The following is a 19522-nucleotide window of genomic DNA, read 5'->3' as shown; positions in this document are numbered from 1 at the left end:
TTAGCAAACATTCTTCTCCCTGAACATCTAAATGCATTGCTTGAATAATCACTGAAGACAATGTGGTAATAATATGTTCCTGATGTGTTGGAGGCAAAGCATTTACTCTGGTTTTACTTTTGCAAGATATATTAAACTACTTGGGTTTTGCTGATGTTTACACACAGGGAGTGGGGGCAGGGGGGTTGTTTTGGTTTTTATTGCTATTTCTTTAAGGGAGCACAGGGGGATTGCTATTAAATGGGTCTGATGTGTGTGGTGGAATTCATCCCAGATAACTTCATCTCACTACAAGCCACGTGCTTGGGCTGACATGCATGTGCCTTGGGAGTGATGGTGGAGAGTTATTGGTACCTCCTAGGGAAAGATACTTTAACCAGCCCTACCAACAACTCTTGCAATCACCCCAGTGCTGGTGTCACCTTTGCTCGTTGTATTTAAGGCAAGCAGCATCTGAGTACCTAGAAAGTAGGTTTTCTTCCACCTATAGCTCCCACATGGCCTAGTTGTTTAGTCATGCTCTAATTCACTCTCTTTCAGAACTGACTCCACCAGAAAAGGCAATCCTGACCATTTTCTCTGATGCAGCCAGGAAAAGAAAGTGGAGTCGCAATACACGCAGGTGGTTTTAAGTAGTTAGGAAATGGGCCCTGCAGATGAGTGGACCCAAGCCCTGAAACTGCCTCAGCTGGAGGGCAAAACCAAAACTGCCCTTTCTTAGATGTAGGGGAGAGGTGACACAAAAAACTGCTCTGGAAGAGCTCTTGTTGCAGCCCCAGCTGAAGCCAGCATGCAGAAAATACCCTGGGATGTACCAGAGAGGGTCAAGGCAGGGTTGGAAGTGTTCATTGGGATGATGTGGGTGAGGACTGCACTTGTCTAATCACCTTGGTTTCCCAGCCTGCTCCACCTTCCCACTTGGAAAAGCACATGGCTAATACAGCTGACTGCAAAAAGGAGGTGGAAAAGGGCCTTACCCCATGGGAGGTGTACAGTGTGCACCAGAATAGGCATGGCAGTGCTGGAGGGGTGAGCTGGATGGACTACAGTGCTACCTGTGAGCAAAAGGTGGGTTAGGAAAGCATGATGTGATTTCTACAGCTGGATGGGTTCTTATTGTCAGAAATGGATTTTACTGGGCTTGAAACTTTGATTAAAAAACATGTCTTTATTAGCTCCAGACAGAGATGCATCCTGGAATCTTGGAAACTCTTTCACTGCTGTCTTTAGGAGGAAATTTTGGCTTTCTAAGTTACAGCATTACTGATATGTTCTATTCGGTTTTTTGAGAATTTTTTAATACTCCCATGACCCAAATCCTTTTGAATTTTTCCTTCAAAATGTGTTTGTATGCTCTGTCTAGCATAGCATTGCATTGGATATTCTGGCATTGGGCAGTGGAGGATGGAGGAATGTTTTTCCACTGCTACCACAATGGTCTTCAGCTCAGCATTGCAAAGCACAACTTTTAGCACAATCCACCACATTCAGTTAGACTGACACTTCCCAGGGGGAGCAGGCACAGGGGTTTTGATCCACCAAGACCAGCGCTGCTGAATAGATGTACTACAAAGCGAGGCACAAGCCTTGCCTCATACTGTGACAACTCTTTCTGGCCTAAAGTGTGCCACCTCTTCCTCTGCCTGACTTTTGCTGCTTTTATGTGCTTGAATAGGGTCTGTCCTTTAATGACATAGTTGTGGAGAGGTCTTCTTTCACCCACCCTTGGGTCCTTTGCACTGTTCATGGACTGCAGCTGTAGGATATTCACCCAGTCTTCTGTCCCTGCACTGCAGGGTGAAGTGGGTTGGTTTGGGGCATCTCTTATTTGCACAGGTAAATATTTGCTGGACGAGAGCAAGACAGGCAGAGGAATTGATGCCACTACTGTAAGGTCAAGCTGTCTGCTGGAGAGAGAGGCCATCAGCCCTCCAGGCATGTTCTAAGAACACTCTGCAGATCCAGTTCTGCAAACAAGATGTACAAGGACATGTCCCGTTTGTGAATTGCCACCAGCCCTGAGTCTCCAGCCAGCGTTGAACAATCACCACATAAATGATTGTGTGAGTGCCTGATGATGATAAATAGAGGCACCTCAGGGACTTTATTGAAAACCTTCATGTTTTCCCTTCCTGCCATCTGCACCAGCTCACCAAGGGCTCTGAGAGCTGAGTCTGCAAGTTCATTTGCCACTTTATGTGCTGTCTGGGAAATTGGGAAAGCCTGGCATGGCTCTCCAGGATGTCCTCCCCATGTAAGGAACAGTACCACCCTTGCCAGGGTGCCACCATGGGAACACAGACACATCTCCTGATGCCTGAGAAAGCACAGGAGTCCACCTTGCTTTCTGGGAGCTGCATTGCTTGAAGGACTAAAAGGGGTAAAAACTTATTTTTGGGTTACTGCTGTCAGCTGACCTGGCTCTAATGCACTTGTGTAAGCAGGCAGCATTTTCACATCTGTGCAGTTTGCTTTGACATGTCAAATAGCTGATGTTTTTGCAAGGTTTCCCTATCTCCTTCCTCCCTCCTCTTTTCTACTGTCTCTATAAAATAATACTGCTATAATCTAGTTTGACTCAGCAGGATCCCTTTCACGCTGGCTAATCCCCATATATAGGCATCAGTTCAGGGAGGTGCACCAGAACGCTGAAATATTTTCCCTAACATTTTGTTTAACCAGGATGACATTATTCAGACAAATTAATTCCTCCAAGACGTAAACTTGTTCTGACTGAGTGCTGCAGCAGCCTCCCTGAGAGCAACAAACCATGATCTGACATCTTAACAGCTCTCCACACAGTCAGGGGGAGTCTTACATAAAAGATCTTCAGCTGTGCATATCTACAAGGTGCAGCTGCCCCTTTCTGCAATAGATTTCTTTTACAGCAGGTTTTGGTGGAAAAAATATCTTTTTTTAGAAAGTGAATGGGTTCTAAAGCACAAGTAATTTCGGAAAATATCCTGGGATATAAAAACATACAGTAGAGATCACCCTACCCTCTGAAAATCCTTGCTAAAGATTTTAAAAACGGGATTCTACTGTGGTCACTCTCCTTCCATTCTGAACTAGGTTCATCTTGCATGTCTGAGGTAACATGTTGCTAGATGGGATTTACAGAGCTCAAGGGCATGTGTGGGTGATGTGTCAGGTTTGTGTGCCAAATGGCAGCACCTGTTGGAAAGGAAGAGGAAAATGTAAAGAGTCCTTCACAAGTCTGCCAAGAGAAGGAATTCTTGGTCTGCCTCACAGAAGAGATATCCTGGTGTGAGAAATGGCCCTGTGGTGCTGCTTTTAACCCATATAGGGTATAGATGGGCAGGTGAGCTACCCTGTGCCCCTCTGTAACACCAGGTATTTGGGGTGGCAAATACTCAACTGGAGGGCACCCTAAAAGAGGAAGAAGGAAAGAAGAAATCTGATTAACTTAAAGTTGCAGAGCCTGAGCTATTTGAATGCAGTTCTGGGTCCATATCTCACAGCTCTGGCTTCTCTTCTGAATTCTTCATTGCCTTATGTCTATGTTTTGCTCTGCTTGAGTTGCTTCACTGTACCCTAGTTATACATTCCTGAGAAGTGGGTTGATGTTAATTGTTTGTTCATTGAGACTTGCATGGAGTGACTTCAGAGGGCTTAGCTGGATGGCCATGGTCTTGGGGTGCTGGGAGCTTCTAGCTGGATTTCTCTTCTGCACCTTCCCATCTCCTAGGCTAGCAAGGACAGCTAAGGGGGAACATGTACTCTTCTCTGCAGCAGTGTATTATTGACAGAGGGCATCATTAGGGACTCCTGGTACTCTGCTTCAAGTACCTTAATGTAATATAATCAACATTAATTCAAACTGTGTTAAGATTACAGCAAGTAACTGTAACATCGAGTAGATGCTGAATTATTAAAAAACTTTATAAAGTTGAAGCTTACAGAAATGGATTTATAGATGCACAAAACTACCTCAGATTAGTTTCAGAGGTTCCCTTTGCTCAGTATCAACTGTTGCAGATGCTTCCCACTTGCTTCCCAAAGGAACTTTCACATCTTTTTCTCCTGGTTCTGTTTGTGAAAGATCTAACATTAAGACAGCACGTTCTTTTACATTGCAGTTTTGTCTTTTGGGGAATAGTCAGTGTTCAAGCTCTCTCCATGCTTTTAGCCCTAGGATCATCTCTGCATGGTGATTCTTTACTTGCTGCAGACATAGGCTTGACCATTAGCTTTGAAAATGTCATTTAGACATTTCATATTATCTATGACAATAACAGCAGAGTGGGCTTCTTGCTCCAGGGGGTTGGTGGAGTAATTAGCAATTTATACTGTAGTAAGGTAAAGTAGTTTTTTCTCCTGCTGAAGCAATTAAGTCTTTCTGGAAAAAGACACTGAAGTTTTTATTTCTTAATAAATGTGTGGAGTAATTTCTACACATTATACAAACCCTGAAATGCCATTAAGTCATACAGGTTATTCATGGCTTCTGCCTAAGACTCCCTGTGATGTTAACCTGGGATAAACCATCTGTCTCCCAACCCCATCTTTGGGACCAGTGAAACTGTCCCTTCAAGAGAAACTATGTGAATGAGCATGGCTGAAACAGATTTCTAGTCTGGTACTGCAGACTAGAATAGTCAGAGCTATTATGTCTGATAGTACTTGATGCTTACCTGTAGTCTGTTATTAATAACAGAAAAAGAAAAAAAGCTGCTGGTAAAACGAGTGGATCAGTAAGATGTCAGAGCAGTGGAATGGAGAGGCATGGACTGATGAACATCTTGGACTCACTTGAACTAATTTGGTTTAACACACCCAGCTGTGAGGCCATCTATTTGTTCAGGAACAAAACCATCTTGCTCACCAGCTTTATTTCCAGGTTCATCCAGCAAAGTACCTTCCTTAGGAGGGATCAGAGCTTTCTGTACAGCCAGCTAAGGGAGCCTTAGCAAGTGGTAAGTCTGTGTCTCTTGATGTGTTCAGACTATGCCTGGGCACTGCAATGGAAGTCTTGATTTAGTCAAACCTGTAAAGCACTAAAAATCATAAGTGAATTGTTTGCCAGGGATTCTGCACAGAAACAATGCTGGTACAGCACCAAGGACCTCACAAACTGTGGATCTGGGGTAGAAGGAGTGGTGCCTTGTTTGGTTTTCTTTTTGTCACGTTCCCAAAAGAGACCAGAGAGCTCAAGCACAGTGGGAAGCATGCACATGCCATACTGACAAGATCCTTCTGTTCTATACAGGGCACTAGCTAACACATTCCTCCTGTTAGACATTGCCACAGCAGGTCCAGATGTCAGTAACTCCAGCTGATACCACTGAAGAGCGATGATTTATGGCCACTGGAGATTTGCCTGCCTTTCTTCAAAGAGCACAAAAAAAGAACTTGGAGGTCGTGCTTGGGGTGGTCAGCTATCTAGGTCAGAAGAGGTAAAAGCTGCTGTTTTCAAAAATTTGCCTTCTTTCCAGCTATCTTGTGGTTTGTCTTCTCTGTCAGAGAATATGGACTGCTTTGTTTTATTCCAGGATGCTGAACATACCCCAACTCAAGCTGCTGGCTTGAAGTATCTTTAAGGAAAGGTGGTTTGAATTAACCACCCTAAAATATAGAACATCCTATCCCTGAGAACACTTTGCAGTGTGTGACTGCTAAGTGTTTAGTCATTAAAAGGAGGACTATATCCAAAGTTAATTAGTTCTTATATTACGCCCTGAAAAGACCAACTCTACACCCAGCTGAAGTCACAGGAATGCCTGGCAAACAGTGGAGTTTCCTGCAAGGAAGCAAGAAAACTAAATGGCAAAGACAAACCTTTGGTATCCAGGTAGTATTTTCTTACCAGCAGATCTCAAAGCGCTTTCCAAAGCCTGGTAAGAACAATTGTATGTGGGGTTAGATGAGCCCTGGAGTGAATGCCTTATTTTCAGTCACACATTCCAGGTTTTGGCTCAAATATTTTTGTGTTGGGTTTCTTTCAGAAAAGTGCAGAAAGACCCTGGAGCCAGAAATCCTATATAAAACACACAGAATAATTAGCAACCTCCTGGAAACATGTGAAACTTTAATAAAATTTAAACTCCAGTTCCTTCCCACAGGTGGAGTCCAGCAGTACTGTAGGCAATATGCACATTTAAGCTATTTTTATGCCTCCACATCTAAAAATGTGTTAAAACATATGTAGGTAAAGTAAATGGAAAGCTTAGGCTTGCCTGTGTGCCATGCTCATCTGAACTCGCTGCATTAGCCTGGATTGCTGCTGAGCAGTGTGTGCTCCAGCAAAAGTTTTGCAAAGGGAAATGTCTTCACCTACAAACCTGGCTTCTTAAAAGGCCCTATGACTTTGCAGCTCCAGAAGATACTGACTTTCCCTGCCAACCACAAAGGGAAATAAATGACTGGGAGGGCTCAAGTAATTATACAAAGTGCCTGGATCAACTTTTCCATGGGGATCCTGTAGCTACTGGTCTGATGGCTTAATAATGTGCTTCTGAAATGGCTGCTTTCCTCTGCTCTTTCTCTCTGGGGCCAGATTTCCAGCAAGACTCCTTAGCTGCCCTTGCAGAACTGGCAGGACAATGCTCACTGGACTCATGCTGCATGTGAAGGAGCCAACAGTAACTTTTCCATAGGAAAACTTGCAGGTAGGGCAGAGCTGGACTATTCTTTTGAGAAAGCATATGAGAAATATTTGAGAAAGAGAATGACTCAGAAAGCCCTAGATGACTTCTTTGTTCCCCACTCTTCATTCCCTGTCCCCCATGTCTTTGCAAGCTGGTGTGGCCATGCATGTGTGGAGTGACCACTTTGCACCACCAGTGCAGCAATAAAATGTGAACCTTCCATTAGGAGACCACCAGCACTTGTCCTTACGGCCTCCATTAGCTGGATCACTCAGATACATGAGCCACCTGCTAATACCAGGCTGTCTTGTCCATTTTCACCTGGATCTGGTCTATAGTCACAGCCTGATGAAGAGTCACCCTTCCTTCCTTTGTTCCTCATAGGTCTGTTAAATCGGAAGCTATGTATGAAAAGGTGTGGTCCAGTTTTACTTTGCATGAGCAGCTTGGCAGAACATGAGGGTCAGATTACTTTGGATGTTCAGATGTTCTTGCTGGGAAACTGGCAGCTTCTGGTCCTCAGAAAGGAAAGTTGGACGTTGTATTAGGATGGAAATAAGCAACTCAGCAGTTACATTGGGAAATAACCATTGATGCAGGTGATCTCAGACCTTTTAAAGTACTGTGAAAAGCACTGGAGCATGGTGTTTTCCACTGTTATGGAAAGAAAATCCCCATAATGGAATGGAACAGTTAGAGATCAGAATGATCCTGCAATAATGTTGTTTTTTCCTCTATACCGCATAACCACTGTGATTTCAGCCTAAGAGTCCATACACTGAAAGGATGTTACTGACTTGAGAATGGACATGTTATATAACATCTATTATACATTCAGTGTGTTTATATAAATGCATATCCCTTATGTAACTGTGTCACTAGGAAAACAGTGAGGTTGGACAAGTTGGTTTCTCCTGCCATTGCTGCTCTGCTTCGCTTGTTGATTCTTAAGCACTGTCACAAGACACTGCAGGTTGTGCTGCTGATGTGTGTGCCCAAGTGAATCTCTTCTTTTCAGCAGCTCCATTCACTTTGGGTTTTGCTGGGTTTTTTTTCTCAACTGTTGTTTCTTTTTTTAAATGTAATCTTTGGCAGAAAGCCTTTGGTGTTGCTTTCACAAACACAGGAGTAATCTGGTTAGTAAATACTATGGACTGACAGTTGACTAGTGCAGCGTTCAGTTGCTGTGCTTTTCAACTTGAAATAACATCCAGGGCAGCCTCCTCAAGTGATGTAAAAGACCTGGTAAAGAAATGCCAGCTGTCAGCTTGATTTTTGGTCTGCTCTGCTCTGACATAAACCTTTCTGACAGCTCAGACCAGTGTCCTTCATATTCCAAATTAATCCAAAATTTCTCATGGTAATGAAAGGGAAAGAAATTATTTTAGAGTGCATGTTTCCTGCTCTAAACATCCTTGACTAACCCTGCAGACACCAGAGAATTACCACCTACTCAGACATGCCTGTCTGCTCTTGGTGCAACTCTAGAGCTTATTTGCATTCCAATGGTTTTGCCATCCAAGATCTCTGTATCCAAGTCTCCATGTTGTCTGCACAAAATAGGAAAAACTTTTTTATTTTTCAGGGAGCCTTAATTTTTCTAGATTGAGAGCAAAGGAACACTGCTAAGAGTTTGAATCAACTCAGCAGACAATTGTGTTGTAAGGACGGTTCTGCCCAACTTCCCACAACAATATCTTGAACAGAAGTGTAGCCCAGAGCTTCTGGTTTACTTTTCACTTACTCAAGGAAGGATCTGACCTATTGTGTGGATATCTCTTTGTAAGGTTAGAAGGAATAACGTGCCGTCCTTTCTCTCTCAGCTGTACAGCAAGCTGAGTTCCAGCAGAAGCACCCTCAGAGGTGGGCAAGAGGTGCAGAGGGACTGATGTAAATCATCTTGTCTATCTCTGTCTTTGTGGATGAGATTATCTCACAGTGGAGGAAGGAAGGTGATGGATGAGTTCCCAGGGTGGAACATCAGTCTCCAGCCTTCGCTTTTTTCTCACCTCTCACTTGACCTCTTTGGGAAGTTCTCTTTTCTGTGCCCTGCCTTCTCTGGGTTCTTCTTATATAGCCATCTCAATTTGCTAGTTTTGTATCCTTTCCTTCTTTGTCACTCTTATCTCAGCAGGTGGCTCAAACTTGATTTCCCAGACAAGGAACTGAATCATACATTGAGGTCAACTGAATGAAAAGAGTAGGGATGTCATTGCATCTAAAAATAATTTCCGTAGCTGGTAGGTGACATATTTGACCCTGGACTTAGTCAGCAGCCTGGATTTATTTCCAATTAGAGTCTGACTCTAGATATAAGAAGAGGTGTTGCTCCAGGAAATAATTCAATTCAAACCTCTGAAGAAATCCTACACCCCCAAAAGCGAAATTTCTAGTCTTGGTGTAGAGGGGAGAGAGTATAGTACAGTTCTTGCATTACATTGACTCACTAAATTTTGGGTTCTGTTATTCTTGACAGTGGCCAGTGCTGATTGTCTGTGGGTTTTCCTGTGTTCTTACAGAGTCTTTAAAAATAGACATTTCACTCAGGAGGCTTTCTTCAAGAAAAAAGAAACTCCCTCTCCCTTTGGAAAGACCTCAGAGCACCCACAAAGCTTTCAGCCCTCAGCTTTCAGGCACAGATAAGTCTCCCACTGCCCCAAAGGCTCCAAGATATTCTGCTCACATCAGGGACATAAATGTATTTGGCAACTCTTTAGGAAACATATCACGGATTTGGGCAAATCGTATTCTCACTGTCAGTTTGGGTAGCAGCAGCATCCAAGTGCTGTGAGAGTTTTGGGGGAGATTTTTTCCAAGCTTTATACTGGATTACGTTATCTATTAAAAGCAGCTATTTTTATGCTGAACTGCTGCAATGACCTGTATTTCACAACTTGCACAGATACACTGAAAAAACATTATCTTGCACTCAAAAGGTGTTTTAGTAAAAGCTCCATGAAATTCTGTGCAAATCTCATTACCTTCTTGCTTGGGTTTTTATTTTGTTTCAGTTTGGAGAGGTGTTTATTTCTTGGTAGCTCCAGGTGCCAACTTTGGTGTTTACAATAGAGATGTGACTTCACATCTTCAGAGCATCAAGCACCCCCTAATAGCTGACTAAAGCCACTTCAAAGATAATATGAAGAACATAGGAGAAAAATAATAAAATTATTCTCTGAGTCACTGGTGAACCAAGGACAGAAGCCAAATACCCTGAGTTTCCAGTGTTCTCTGCCTCTGCCACTAGGAAAAATAAACTTCTCTTGTGACTTGTATGAGACCTTCAGGAAAAGCTTTGCATTCTCTCTGTTTGAGCAATTAAGGTAGAAGGGGGAGCTGTTAAACTGATATCCAGCTAAAATACTTAATTTATTTAGTAGCCATTAGAAATTACTTGGAGATGCCCTTATCTGTGACTTGAAATAAGCAGAGGAAAATAGATTGTGTGTCTTTCCTTGTGGCTTAGATATATTAGGGGGTTTTATTTTTTATTCTCAAGGAGTGAAGGGGAAGGATTCTGTTTTGTTAATTTGGGTTTTTTTCTTACAAACTCTAGAAGAACCCAGCCTCTTGAGCAGTAGCCCTGTCTTTCTCCTTTTTTTTTTGGTTTTTTGTTTTGTTTTGTTTTTTTGGGTTTTTTTGGTTGGTTGGTTGGTTGGTTGGTTTTTTTTTTTGTTTCTCCAGGAAATAAATCTCTCTTGGAGAACACAGGAAGCAGGAAAAGCCAGCTTTAAACAGGTTGTAGTTAGAAAGCTTGTAGTGTTCAATCTGTAACCAAAGCAAGCCCAGCTTTGCTGGATGCTAATTTACTGACAAGACTTTCCAACTAAAATTCGTGTTCCATTTTAATCAATGAGGTTTCATTTACTTGATGGTTTTTATATCACAAATTCTTGCATTGCTTGAACAGTCGTTCAGGAAACACATGGCAGGTGAGAACTCATTTCAAATGTAAAATTACCAAGAAAGAGGAGAGTGAGGGGAACTATAAATAACCAGAGATGTCAGAGTCTCAGTCATTTTTTCCTCTGCAAGTCAGCTTTAGCAGTTAAGGTCAAGATAACATTTCCATGTCAATGGTCAGTTACATCAAAATTCTAAAACAGGAAAATTGAATGGAATTTTTTTTTTTTTTTTTATTGTATTGTGCTCGGATTTGACCAATTTATAGTTTCTTTGGTCCGTCAGCTCTGAGTTCCAATGTTATTTTGGTTAAGCTTCTTGCCAGAGTGGCAAGCCTGGATTGGAACATTTGGTTTATTAAAGGCTATGAAAGAAAATTCTTCACCAAAAGAAAAGAAAAAAAGCCCACATCTTGCTGATAGTCACTTTCTGTTTCCTTTGATGCCGTTCAGTTTGACTTGAATTTTAGCCTAACGATTTGCTACACTGTTTTGTTTTCACGAAGTTTAATCAGCTTAAACTGCAAGCGGTTTGAAATGCCTCTCCAACAGCTTCCTTGGTACTTCTAATTAAGCTTGAAATCTCTGTGTTGTCCACAATTGTATCTAAACAAGGAGGAGAGTGTATCTGCTCGATGTTTGCCACATCTCCCAGCTGCATGTAATTCTGCTGCCTGTGCAGAAAGTAATCACAACAGGACAGAACCTTTATTTAGGCAAAACTCCCAGGGCAGCATGCAAGGTCAGGCACATCATGTTTTGAGGAATTTATTTGGTGGCAAAAACACGTAAGGCAAGCAGAGCTACATCAACAGCACAAAGACTGGAAGTGCTTGGGAATAACGAACAGCTTTGCTTTATCCCCCAGAGCACTTTGTTCTGCAGAGCCCTGAGTTATGTATGGTCCGTAGGTGCTCTCACCTGATGTGTGGGTGTTAAAAATAGATAAAAGCACAGGCTATCAAAACCTGACATGTATTCCCCCCGTCCCTCAGGAGCAAAGCTAATAGAATATCATAGTTTTTAAAGCTACCAAGGTTCACTTCAGTGGAAAAAGAGTCCTGACAAATCCTCAAACACATCTTTCTGCACTGAGCAAAGCCATGGGCTGGTTTCTCCCTAGGTAGGCACCACAGTGTGTGAAGCAATACTAATCTGCTGAGGCACGGCTGCTGTTGTGTGACACAGCCCAGGGATTTCCGCAGTAGCTCTGTGCCAGTTTGTCTCAGCTGCTGGAGCCTTGAACAAACTGTTTACCTCTGACATTCTGGGAGGGATTTTGAGGGATTTCCTTCAAATTAGAAATCTTCGAAAATCAGCCTCTTGCGCCAGGCGTTGTATTATGCAATGTGTTGGAATGAAGGTCTGGTTGTGCACTTAGGATCTCGTTGGATTGAAGGAATCAGAGATGGAAACTGTCTTATCAGATCATCCCTCCCTGCCAAGGCAGGCTCATCTCCCGTGCTCTGCTGGTACTGCTGTGCTTTACAGATGTTTTTCTCTCCGGTGCTCCAAAAGCCTGTCCCAGCTCCCTGGCTGGATGTTTTCTGGGCCTGTTGCAGTCCTGGTGTGCAGTGACCGATTTCACGTGGTTATGCTGCTTCATACCTGGGGTGTGGTGTGGTGGCAGTGCTAATGGCAAGATGAACTCTGCTGCACAATGTGCTGCTTCAGTTCTCTGGGGAGTGTGCAGCTCCCAGAGCAATAGACAAGATGTGAGGAGGTTTGGAAATGCAACTTCACTAGAAAATTACTGAAGGGACTGGAGCTGATTACTAAAACATTAAACAATGTTCTTTTAAATAGCAGTTGCTAAGGATGCTTTCAATTGTTTGGTTTACTGTAGTATTCCATGCAACTATAATTATTGTTGCTGAAAAAATCTCACATACATAGACTTTTTTTACTCTCTATGCTATTTTAAAGTCAACTGTAAGCATTTCCCCAATATTAAATTACTTCATTCTTGCAAATGGCTGTAGCCACATTGGAGTATTCTGGATAACAGCTCAGATGCTGTTCTCTGGTACTGCACCACCCAGAGTTGACTTTTGAGATGTGTGCAAGTCATTACAGATAAAAAAGAATTTAATTTTTTCTGTTAATAATATCTTGTTTCCATTAAGTAACCATTTAGGCACACAGGCTACTTCACAAGTATTTATCAAACCTAACAATATCCAGTTTCTCACTGGGATATGTAACTTCTACAGCCATTTTATTTACAGGCCAGCTGAGGCACAGAGCATGGGAATGCTTTGCCTGTGGCAGCTACTTGGTTTAAAAGCCAGAAGTCCAGGCATTTTATCTTCCAGCCTACCAGTTTAGAGGACAATTCCCTCATTTCTTACATTCATAGGCTGTGCCGTTTTAAAGGGACAAAGATCTCTGTTGTCACGTAAAGGGATGTACAGAAGATGAGTAGCTTTGAGTACCAAAAATTAGTTAAGTAATTTCCAGTGCAAGGCTTCTTGTGGATTTTTAGCTGGAAGGAGTCAATGTGGCTGTGGTCGGACATTGAGCATAACGCAGAGCAGATTGTTTAACCCTGATATTCCTTCATCACTCTCAGCTTGGCAGTGCTAGAAAGGGATGCAGGCTTTATCTAAACTGGTACTGAGCATCAGAGAAGCCACCCAGTTCCTGCCTCTGCTGCTCCAAACATCAATTACATTCAGCATTAAAAATATAATTCTTTCTGCAGGTAATGGCCAGCTTGTGTGCCTGCCAGGCCCAGCAGCCTTCTCTGAGTTTCCCCTTCAGCCCTTGGTGTGCTCAGACAATGGCAAAGCCATCCCTCAGCCTTCACTTGATAAGAAAAATGGAGCTCCTTCCTCCTCTCACTGTAGAGCATATTTTGACATCTGCTTGTCATTTGAGAAGCATTTCTCCAGCACTGTTCCATTTTCATCATGGCCTTTCTGCTATTGCACATTTGTGGGCTCGGTTGCATGCCATTGTTATCTTTGCTACTAACACAAGCCATGAAATACATCTAGCCTTTCTCTAATAGTTACAGGGCAAGGGGAAGGGACTCCTCCATGCTGTATGCTGAGGGGACTTTCTGCCAGATTCACCTCCAGCTGCTCCGAGTCCAAAACTGTAAAGCTGAATTCAGTTTTCCTGACAAGAAAAGCAAATTCCAGCAGAGGAGAAGCATGCCAGCTGTGGTATTGCTACTGTGCTGGGAAAGCCACTACAAACTGAGCCGAGTGGAAGAACAATTTGAAAGCCACTGAATACAGTAACCTCCAGGGCCTGAGTCTGCACTGTGCAAGGAGTAGCTGTAAGCACAGTTCAGACCCATTACCAGCGTGCTGATAACATTGCAGAGTTGCTCATATAATTGATTCCCATATCTTCCTTTCCATCTCCTAGCAAATCAAGCTATGCCATCTAAATTTATGTAAATTTATCTCTGTCTGAATTAGGCTGTCAGGGGTCACATCTCTTGCCCCAGCACACTGATGCAGCTGTGGTAGAATGGTCTGGAGGTCAGAGTGCCAGCCAAGGTCCTTCTGCTGTGCTCTCCCTTGCTAAAAGTACCCCTCAGAGCAGCAAGAAGGGGAGTGTCACCCTCTGCTAAAAATGTGTTCAGCTGGTCAGGTAAAGTGAAAAGGATTAACTCACACCCAACTTCTCTCCTCATACATGCAGGAAGGAATCTCATGCTGGCTATTGGTGAGTTAAATGTTATGTTTGCCAAGATATAACCCATCTGTAGAGATAGCAGCTGGGGAGCCTTGGGTGGAAATCAGGTCTTGGTTTTCCTTTTCTAGAAATAATGCCAAAAAGTGTTTGAAAGTGTTGAAATTACATCTTGACACTTAACCCCTCCACCATTTTCTGCTTTATATTTAATTTATAATACAACTATATGTTTTCAGACCCAAAACTTAAATGAAACCATTTGCAATTATTTTGAAGTGCAGTTTTTCAATTGACCTGATCTAATTTGAGGTTTATAAATTCGCTAGGCTTCTTGAGATTAAAGTGTTCTGTCTTTGCTTAAGTATGGAAACATTTTCAAGCCTCAAAAAATATCCCACAAAGGGGAAAATGTCTGCTGCTCTGCTCTCCTTCTGTCTGAGGAAATGAAGGACGGAGTCACAAGATTTAAAGCATGTCACTTACCACACTTTACTAAGTTACAGTTCAACTATAGTATTTGACCATGTGCCTGTTTTTAGCACAACAGTCACATTTCATTCGTGCAGCTTAAAACCATCTCTGCTCAGTCACTTCAAAAAATGTGCTTCTTCTGCAGTGCTTACAGAAAGTGAGTTTGTGTCCCTGTGCATGAGCTGCCAATGTAATTTATTCCAGCAACTTCCCTCTTCTCTCACAGTAAAATAAGCAATACCATGCTCGTGTCCCTGTGCGTGAGCTCTCCTCGGTCTGCTGTTGAGAGTGCAGGAGACATTATTTATGTTCATTAGAGCTTGGGATGAATTGACAATGCAGAAGAAGCAATGACTAATCTGTGTGGCTTTTCTTCTGCACTCATTGCTGGGTCATTGTGGGAGAGTCCTTGTGCTGGCATGACACTGTGAGTTACTGCTATCCCCCACGTTTGGTTAGGTGTGGTTATCATCTGCAGCATTAGGGCAGTGGGATGAGCTGCAGCCCGTGGGCTGTCACTGCACCTCTGCTCCCCAAAGCCTTTGCCACCTTGCCATCTGGGATGTGAGTCTTCAGGGGAGGACTCAGACATCCCCCAGCTCCAGTCTTCCCTGGCTCTTGCAACCCAGAAGTCTTTCCCAGCAGTTGGAGTTTTTACTTTGTGTCCCATGTTTAAACATAAAATCTGCAGAGCAACTCCCTTTGGCTTTCTGTGGTTTCTGAAGGGACAAGTATTGCTCTAGGGAGGTCTACTCCAACCACCACTTGCTAGATGCTTGCTTCCAAGCAGCTTGTTCTCACTTGGATTCTGATTGTGTTATACATGTTTAAGTCTCTTAATTTTAACTTGCAAGATGATTCATGATGTCCTGGTCATTAGAGTTCTTTCTTTGTGTTTTAGTGTATCTTTGCTTGGGGTTATTTTTCTTATTATTTAGGTTATTTAGGGTGCATTATTCTCCCCATGGGAGATTCTTTTTTCTTTGCCATGGATGTTCTGCCCTCAAGAGACATGGACCCAGGCTCAGCCTTAAACACTGTGCCAACCTTCTATTTAGAAATGGATGGTTCCTTCCCTGTGCTTTTCAAACCCCCCAAAAATTACTTGGATTTGGAGACACAAGGGCACTCCCTGCCTCTTGGCCAAAAATATGGGAAAAGAATGGTAAATTTTACCCTCAGCCCACACTAGATTTGTGGTCTATATTCTTATGACATGAATGTGGCCACAACCCCTCAGTCTGATGTTTCCTAGCTGTTTCTCATCTTCCTTCTGTGTGCCTTGCCTTGGCTCTCAGTGTAACTCATCAGACGCATTCAGCTCTACCTGTTGATTACAGAGCAGGCTTGCAACAGCTGGAGAGAAAAGAAGGAAAATAGACCAGTTAGGCATTTTTCTTCATCTTGTTTGGCTTTTTGAAGGTCTGAAAGCTCCAGGAGGTGCTAGGAGAGGTAGACTAACTGTAAAAGAGCAAAATCAAGAAGCTAAACTTAAAATCCTGTAGGGATGCTGTTCCCATAATGTGCAGAAATACCTTTGTGCAGGTTGTTAGCTGCTGGGGCAGCACTTAGGCATGTGGGATAACCTGATTAGAGAATCAAAGAAAACCCTGGTAGCTTCACAGGCCAAATCCTGCCTTACAGCAACCTGATGTCAAATGGGTGTGAATCAAGGAAGCTTTCCCTTTGGCATCATCTGGTAACACCTTGAAGAGAAGGGTTTGAGCCAGCCAGGGTTCTAGCAAGGAGAGAGGCTTAAGCAAACACACTCCCAGACAGGGAGTGAGCTGGAGTCTGAAACTAATGACTTTGTTTATCCTTACTGGTACAGACTTGGAAGGATGAAAAGAATAAATTTCTCTGGTCTGATTTTCAGGTTGTATAGAAAGTTTAATCAGGAGTTAGTTAATTTATAATGCTTGTCTTACTTAGCTGTGAGAATGTCCAACTGTGACTGAGCTAAGATTTGGGAGCAGAAGATGTGTTTTCAGAAGGTATGATCCAGCAGGGTGACTGCCTGCTGTCCTGGCAACTGCAGTTTCCAGCAAAATCAGTGTTAACATGGAATGTCAGACAGGATGGTTGTACTGATCCCTTGTGGGCTTAAACTCTGTGTCCCCGAAATGTGTGAGCAGGAGTTTCGTTGGATGCCTGGTGAGAGCCGTTCCAGGCCGTGTTGTTTGGTGCTAGACCCCTCTGCAGCATGGGTTGCTGCTGCAGGTGCCTGCTCTGGTCACACTCCTTGGTGGGCTGCAGTAGCAGACCAAGGGAACTGCTGAACAGACCAGTCCCCAGCGTGGAAGTAAGCCACAGAATTCCCGGTCATGTGGGGGATCAGTGTTTATCAGAATTCAAAAATCAATCAGGAAAGTTTATGGGAGAAGCATCTACTTGAGGTAAAGTATGGGGAAGCCAAGCTCTGACTCAGGAAGTCTCTAAACCAGTAATCAGTGGAGACTGGAAGCAAATCCCAAGGAATTTCTGTGTTTTGCTTACCCTGTTGTCATACTTTGGCCTCTGTTGTTGGCAACTGTTGGAAATGAGGCAAGCAGTGACTTGGTGAGGCAAACGCTCCATACCTGAGTGTGTTCAGAAAGTTTCATAGCAAATGCCTTATGAATGGCACAATCTTCCATCCGTATCCGCAGGTATCCTGCCTTCCCTCCTTGGCAGAAAAACAGAGAGAGCCACATGGATGCAGACTGAGATGATGTGATCTGCTTATGCAAAGCAAAATGGTAAATCTGCCAGGTTATTTCTCCATGGAGAAAATTATTGACCTTGCTTTTTCTGGCATACCAGCCACAGTTATAATGATGATGATGGTGACAGCAACCAGACAGAAAGGCCAGCAGTCATTCTTTCCTGCCCATTATTATAAGATATAAAGCAAAATCCAGCCTGAGTTCAATGCTATTCTGGCTGTGCTCCCCTTACAAATGTGTGAGGCAGTTCTCATACGGGTTGAAATTCAGGACTTTTCATATCGACCTTTCCAAAACCAATGCTTCTGATCCTCTGATAGGAACTCATGTATTTCTATGTTTGTACCTTACCACTGACATGCAGCCCAGAGATAATGTCTGAGAGCAAATGTGCAAGTGTAGAACCTTCTGAGCTTCTGGGTGATTCATCTCCTTACAATACCTTTTGGTTGCACATGTAAGGACTGGATCTTGCCCCCAAGAATACTGGCTCAGAGAAGCAATAATAATACAGTCAGTCAAAGCACTGCTTTCCCTGGGAATTTTGTTGCATGAGGAAGCAGAACTTTAGCCTTCCTTTGTTTGCTAACAAGATCTGCCTTTCAAATGCTTTCTATATTTCTGTCCTGTTAGATATTTTCTTTTTTTTCTCACCTCCCTCTTTCTGTCTATCTAAATAATAATCAATAGTGTACTGATAGATTTTTCTACCTCACCCAAAATACAAATGATGGTTGATAACTTCAGGTGCATCAAGCAAGAATAGTAGGTGAAGTTTGCTTTTCTGAAGTGCAGTGAAATTACCCAAATCATTGCCACAGATTTATTGTTTGTATCTATTTGGTTTGGATCCTCCATTCATGGCATGTGTCTTTTAAAAAGTGCTTGCTTTGAAATGGTTAGTTATCCATCTGGTGTCAGAAGGGCTGGTGTGGCTCACAGACAACCATCTGAAACAGAATTATCTTGGTGTTTCTATAATTAACTGCAAGGGTGAGTGAGGGTTGAAATGAGATGAATCATTCAATGGACCCCACTTGAAAAGTGGGAATTTTTTTGGCTGCAGCACTTTAGGAGCAGGCTAGTATGTAAAACCTGTGCAGCAAGGATCATGGCCTTAGAGCTGGAATTTCACAGTCATTATCTCAAACATCGTGGGCCAGAAATAAATGAAGCATTTAAGTCATCCTGAACTCCTGTCCTTGTGGATGCTTTCCTTGCAGCCACTGCTTTGTTCTCTCCCCAGATTTAGCAGTATTCTCTGTGGTGAGAGAGGAAGATCAAGATTTTCCTACAAGGCAGATAAAGATATTTTAATGGGATCTGCATTGGCAAAGTAATTAGAGGGTCTCTCTGTAGCCCCAGGAGTTTGCACTTCAGTTTAGCACTGCCCTCTGTGGGACTTGTCTCTAATGAACTCCTCTGCAAAAGCTCACTCGGACTGGGCAGTCCAGAGGCAAAAGCCCAGGAGTACTGGCTGCACAACTCCTTCCTTCACGTGCTCCTGGCTACAGAGGCTGCTGTGTCTCAGATAACCCACCTGATGAACCATCTCTGATCACTTGTCAGAGCTGCTGAGAGAAGGCTCTGGTTTGTGTTCTCACACTGCTCTAAAGGCTTGACCCAGGCCCTGTGCTGTTATCATACTCTTTTGATAACTGTTGACTGCACTTTATCTAGAAGAAATGAAAGTACCTGAAGCTTCCAAGCAGACCAGCAGCAGCCTCCAACCCAGCTGACCTTTGTAAGTGTCCTGCTGAGATGGTGCTCACATCTGTTGTGTATGTTTTCTTTGCAGAAAACTCTGGAGCAATGCAGCGTCTGTGCAAAGCCCATCATGGAGAGGATCCTCCGAGCCACTGGGAAGGCCTACCATCCCCACTGCTTCACCTGTGTGATGTGCCATCGCAGCCTGGACGGGATCCCCTTCACTGTGGATGCTGGTGGCAACATCCACTGCATTGAGGATTTCCATAAGTAAGGCCTAAGCTGCTGTCAGTGCTTTGCTTGTTGTCTTTGTTTTTTGGCCCTAAAAATTCTCCTTTTTCAGACTGAGCTTTCAGGAAGTTCTGAACCCTATGCCACTTCCTCCCAAGCCTCTTAAACAGTAGGGAGAGCTTTGCTCCAGGCAGGCACACCGTGGCATACAAGGTTAATTGGTTATGGGACGATTCTGCTTGATCTC

General features: G+C 43.2%; 1 protein-coding gene across 17 annotated transcripts in view; it reads left to right on the top strand.

Moving 5' to 3' along the window:
• LPP (LIM domain containing preferred translocation partner in lipoma) overlaps positions 1-19522 on the top strand; it is a 337428-nt gene that overhangs the window by 298489 nt on the left and 19417 nt on the right. For all 17 annotated transcript variants that reach the window (XM_088061257.1, XM_088061253.1, XM_088061262.1 and 14 more), the window contains one exon: positions 19136-19314. In XM_088061257.1, coding sequence (XP_087917383.1) covers positions 19136-19314 — 179 coding nt within the window. The remainder of the gene's footprint in view (positions 1-19135; positions 19315-19522) is intronic.

This window comes from Pseudopodoces humilis, chromosome 11 (assembly GCF_049639895.1).
Source record: "Pseudopodoces humilis isolate 2021_Gansu_Grassland_sample_001 chromosome 11, ASM4963989v1, whole genome shotgun sequence".
Lineage (NCBI taxonomy): Eukaryota > Metazoa > Chordata > Aves > Passeriformes > Paridae > Pseudopodoces > Pseudopodoces humilis.
The sequence above is the reverse complement of the archived record's forward strand: the minus strand, read 5'-3'. Positions and strand labels throughout refer to the sequence as shown.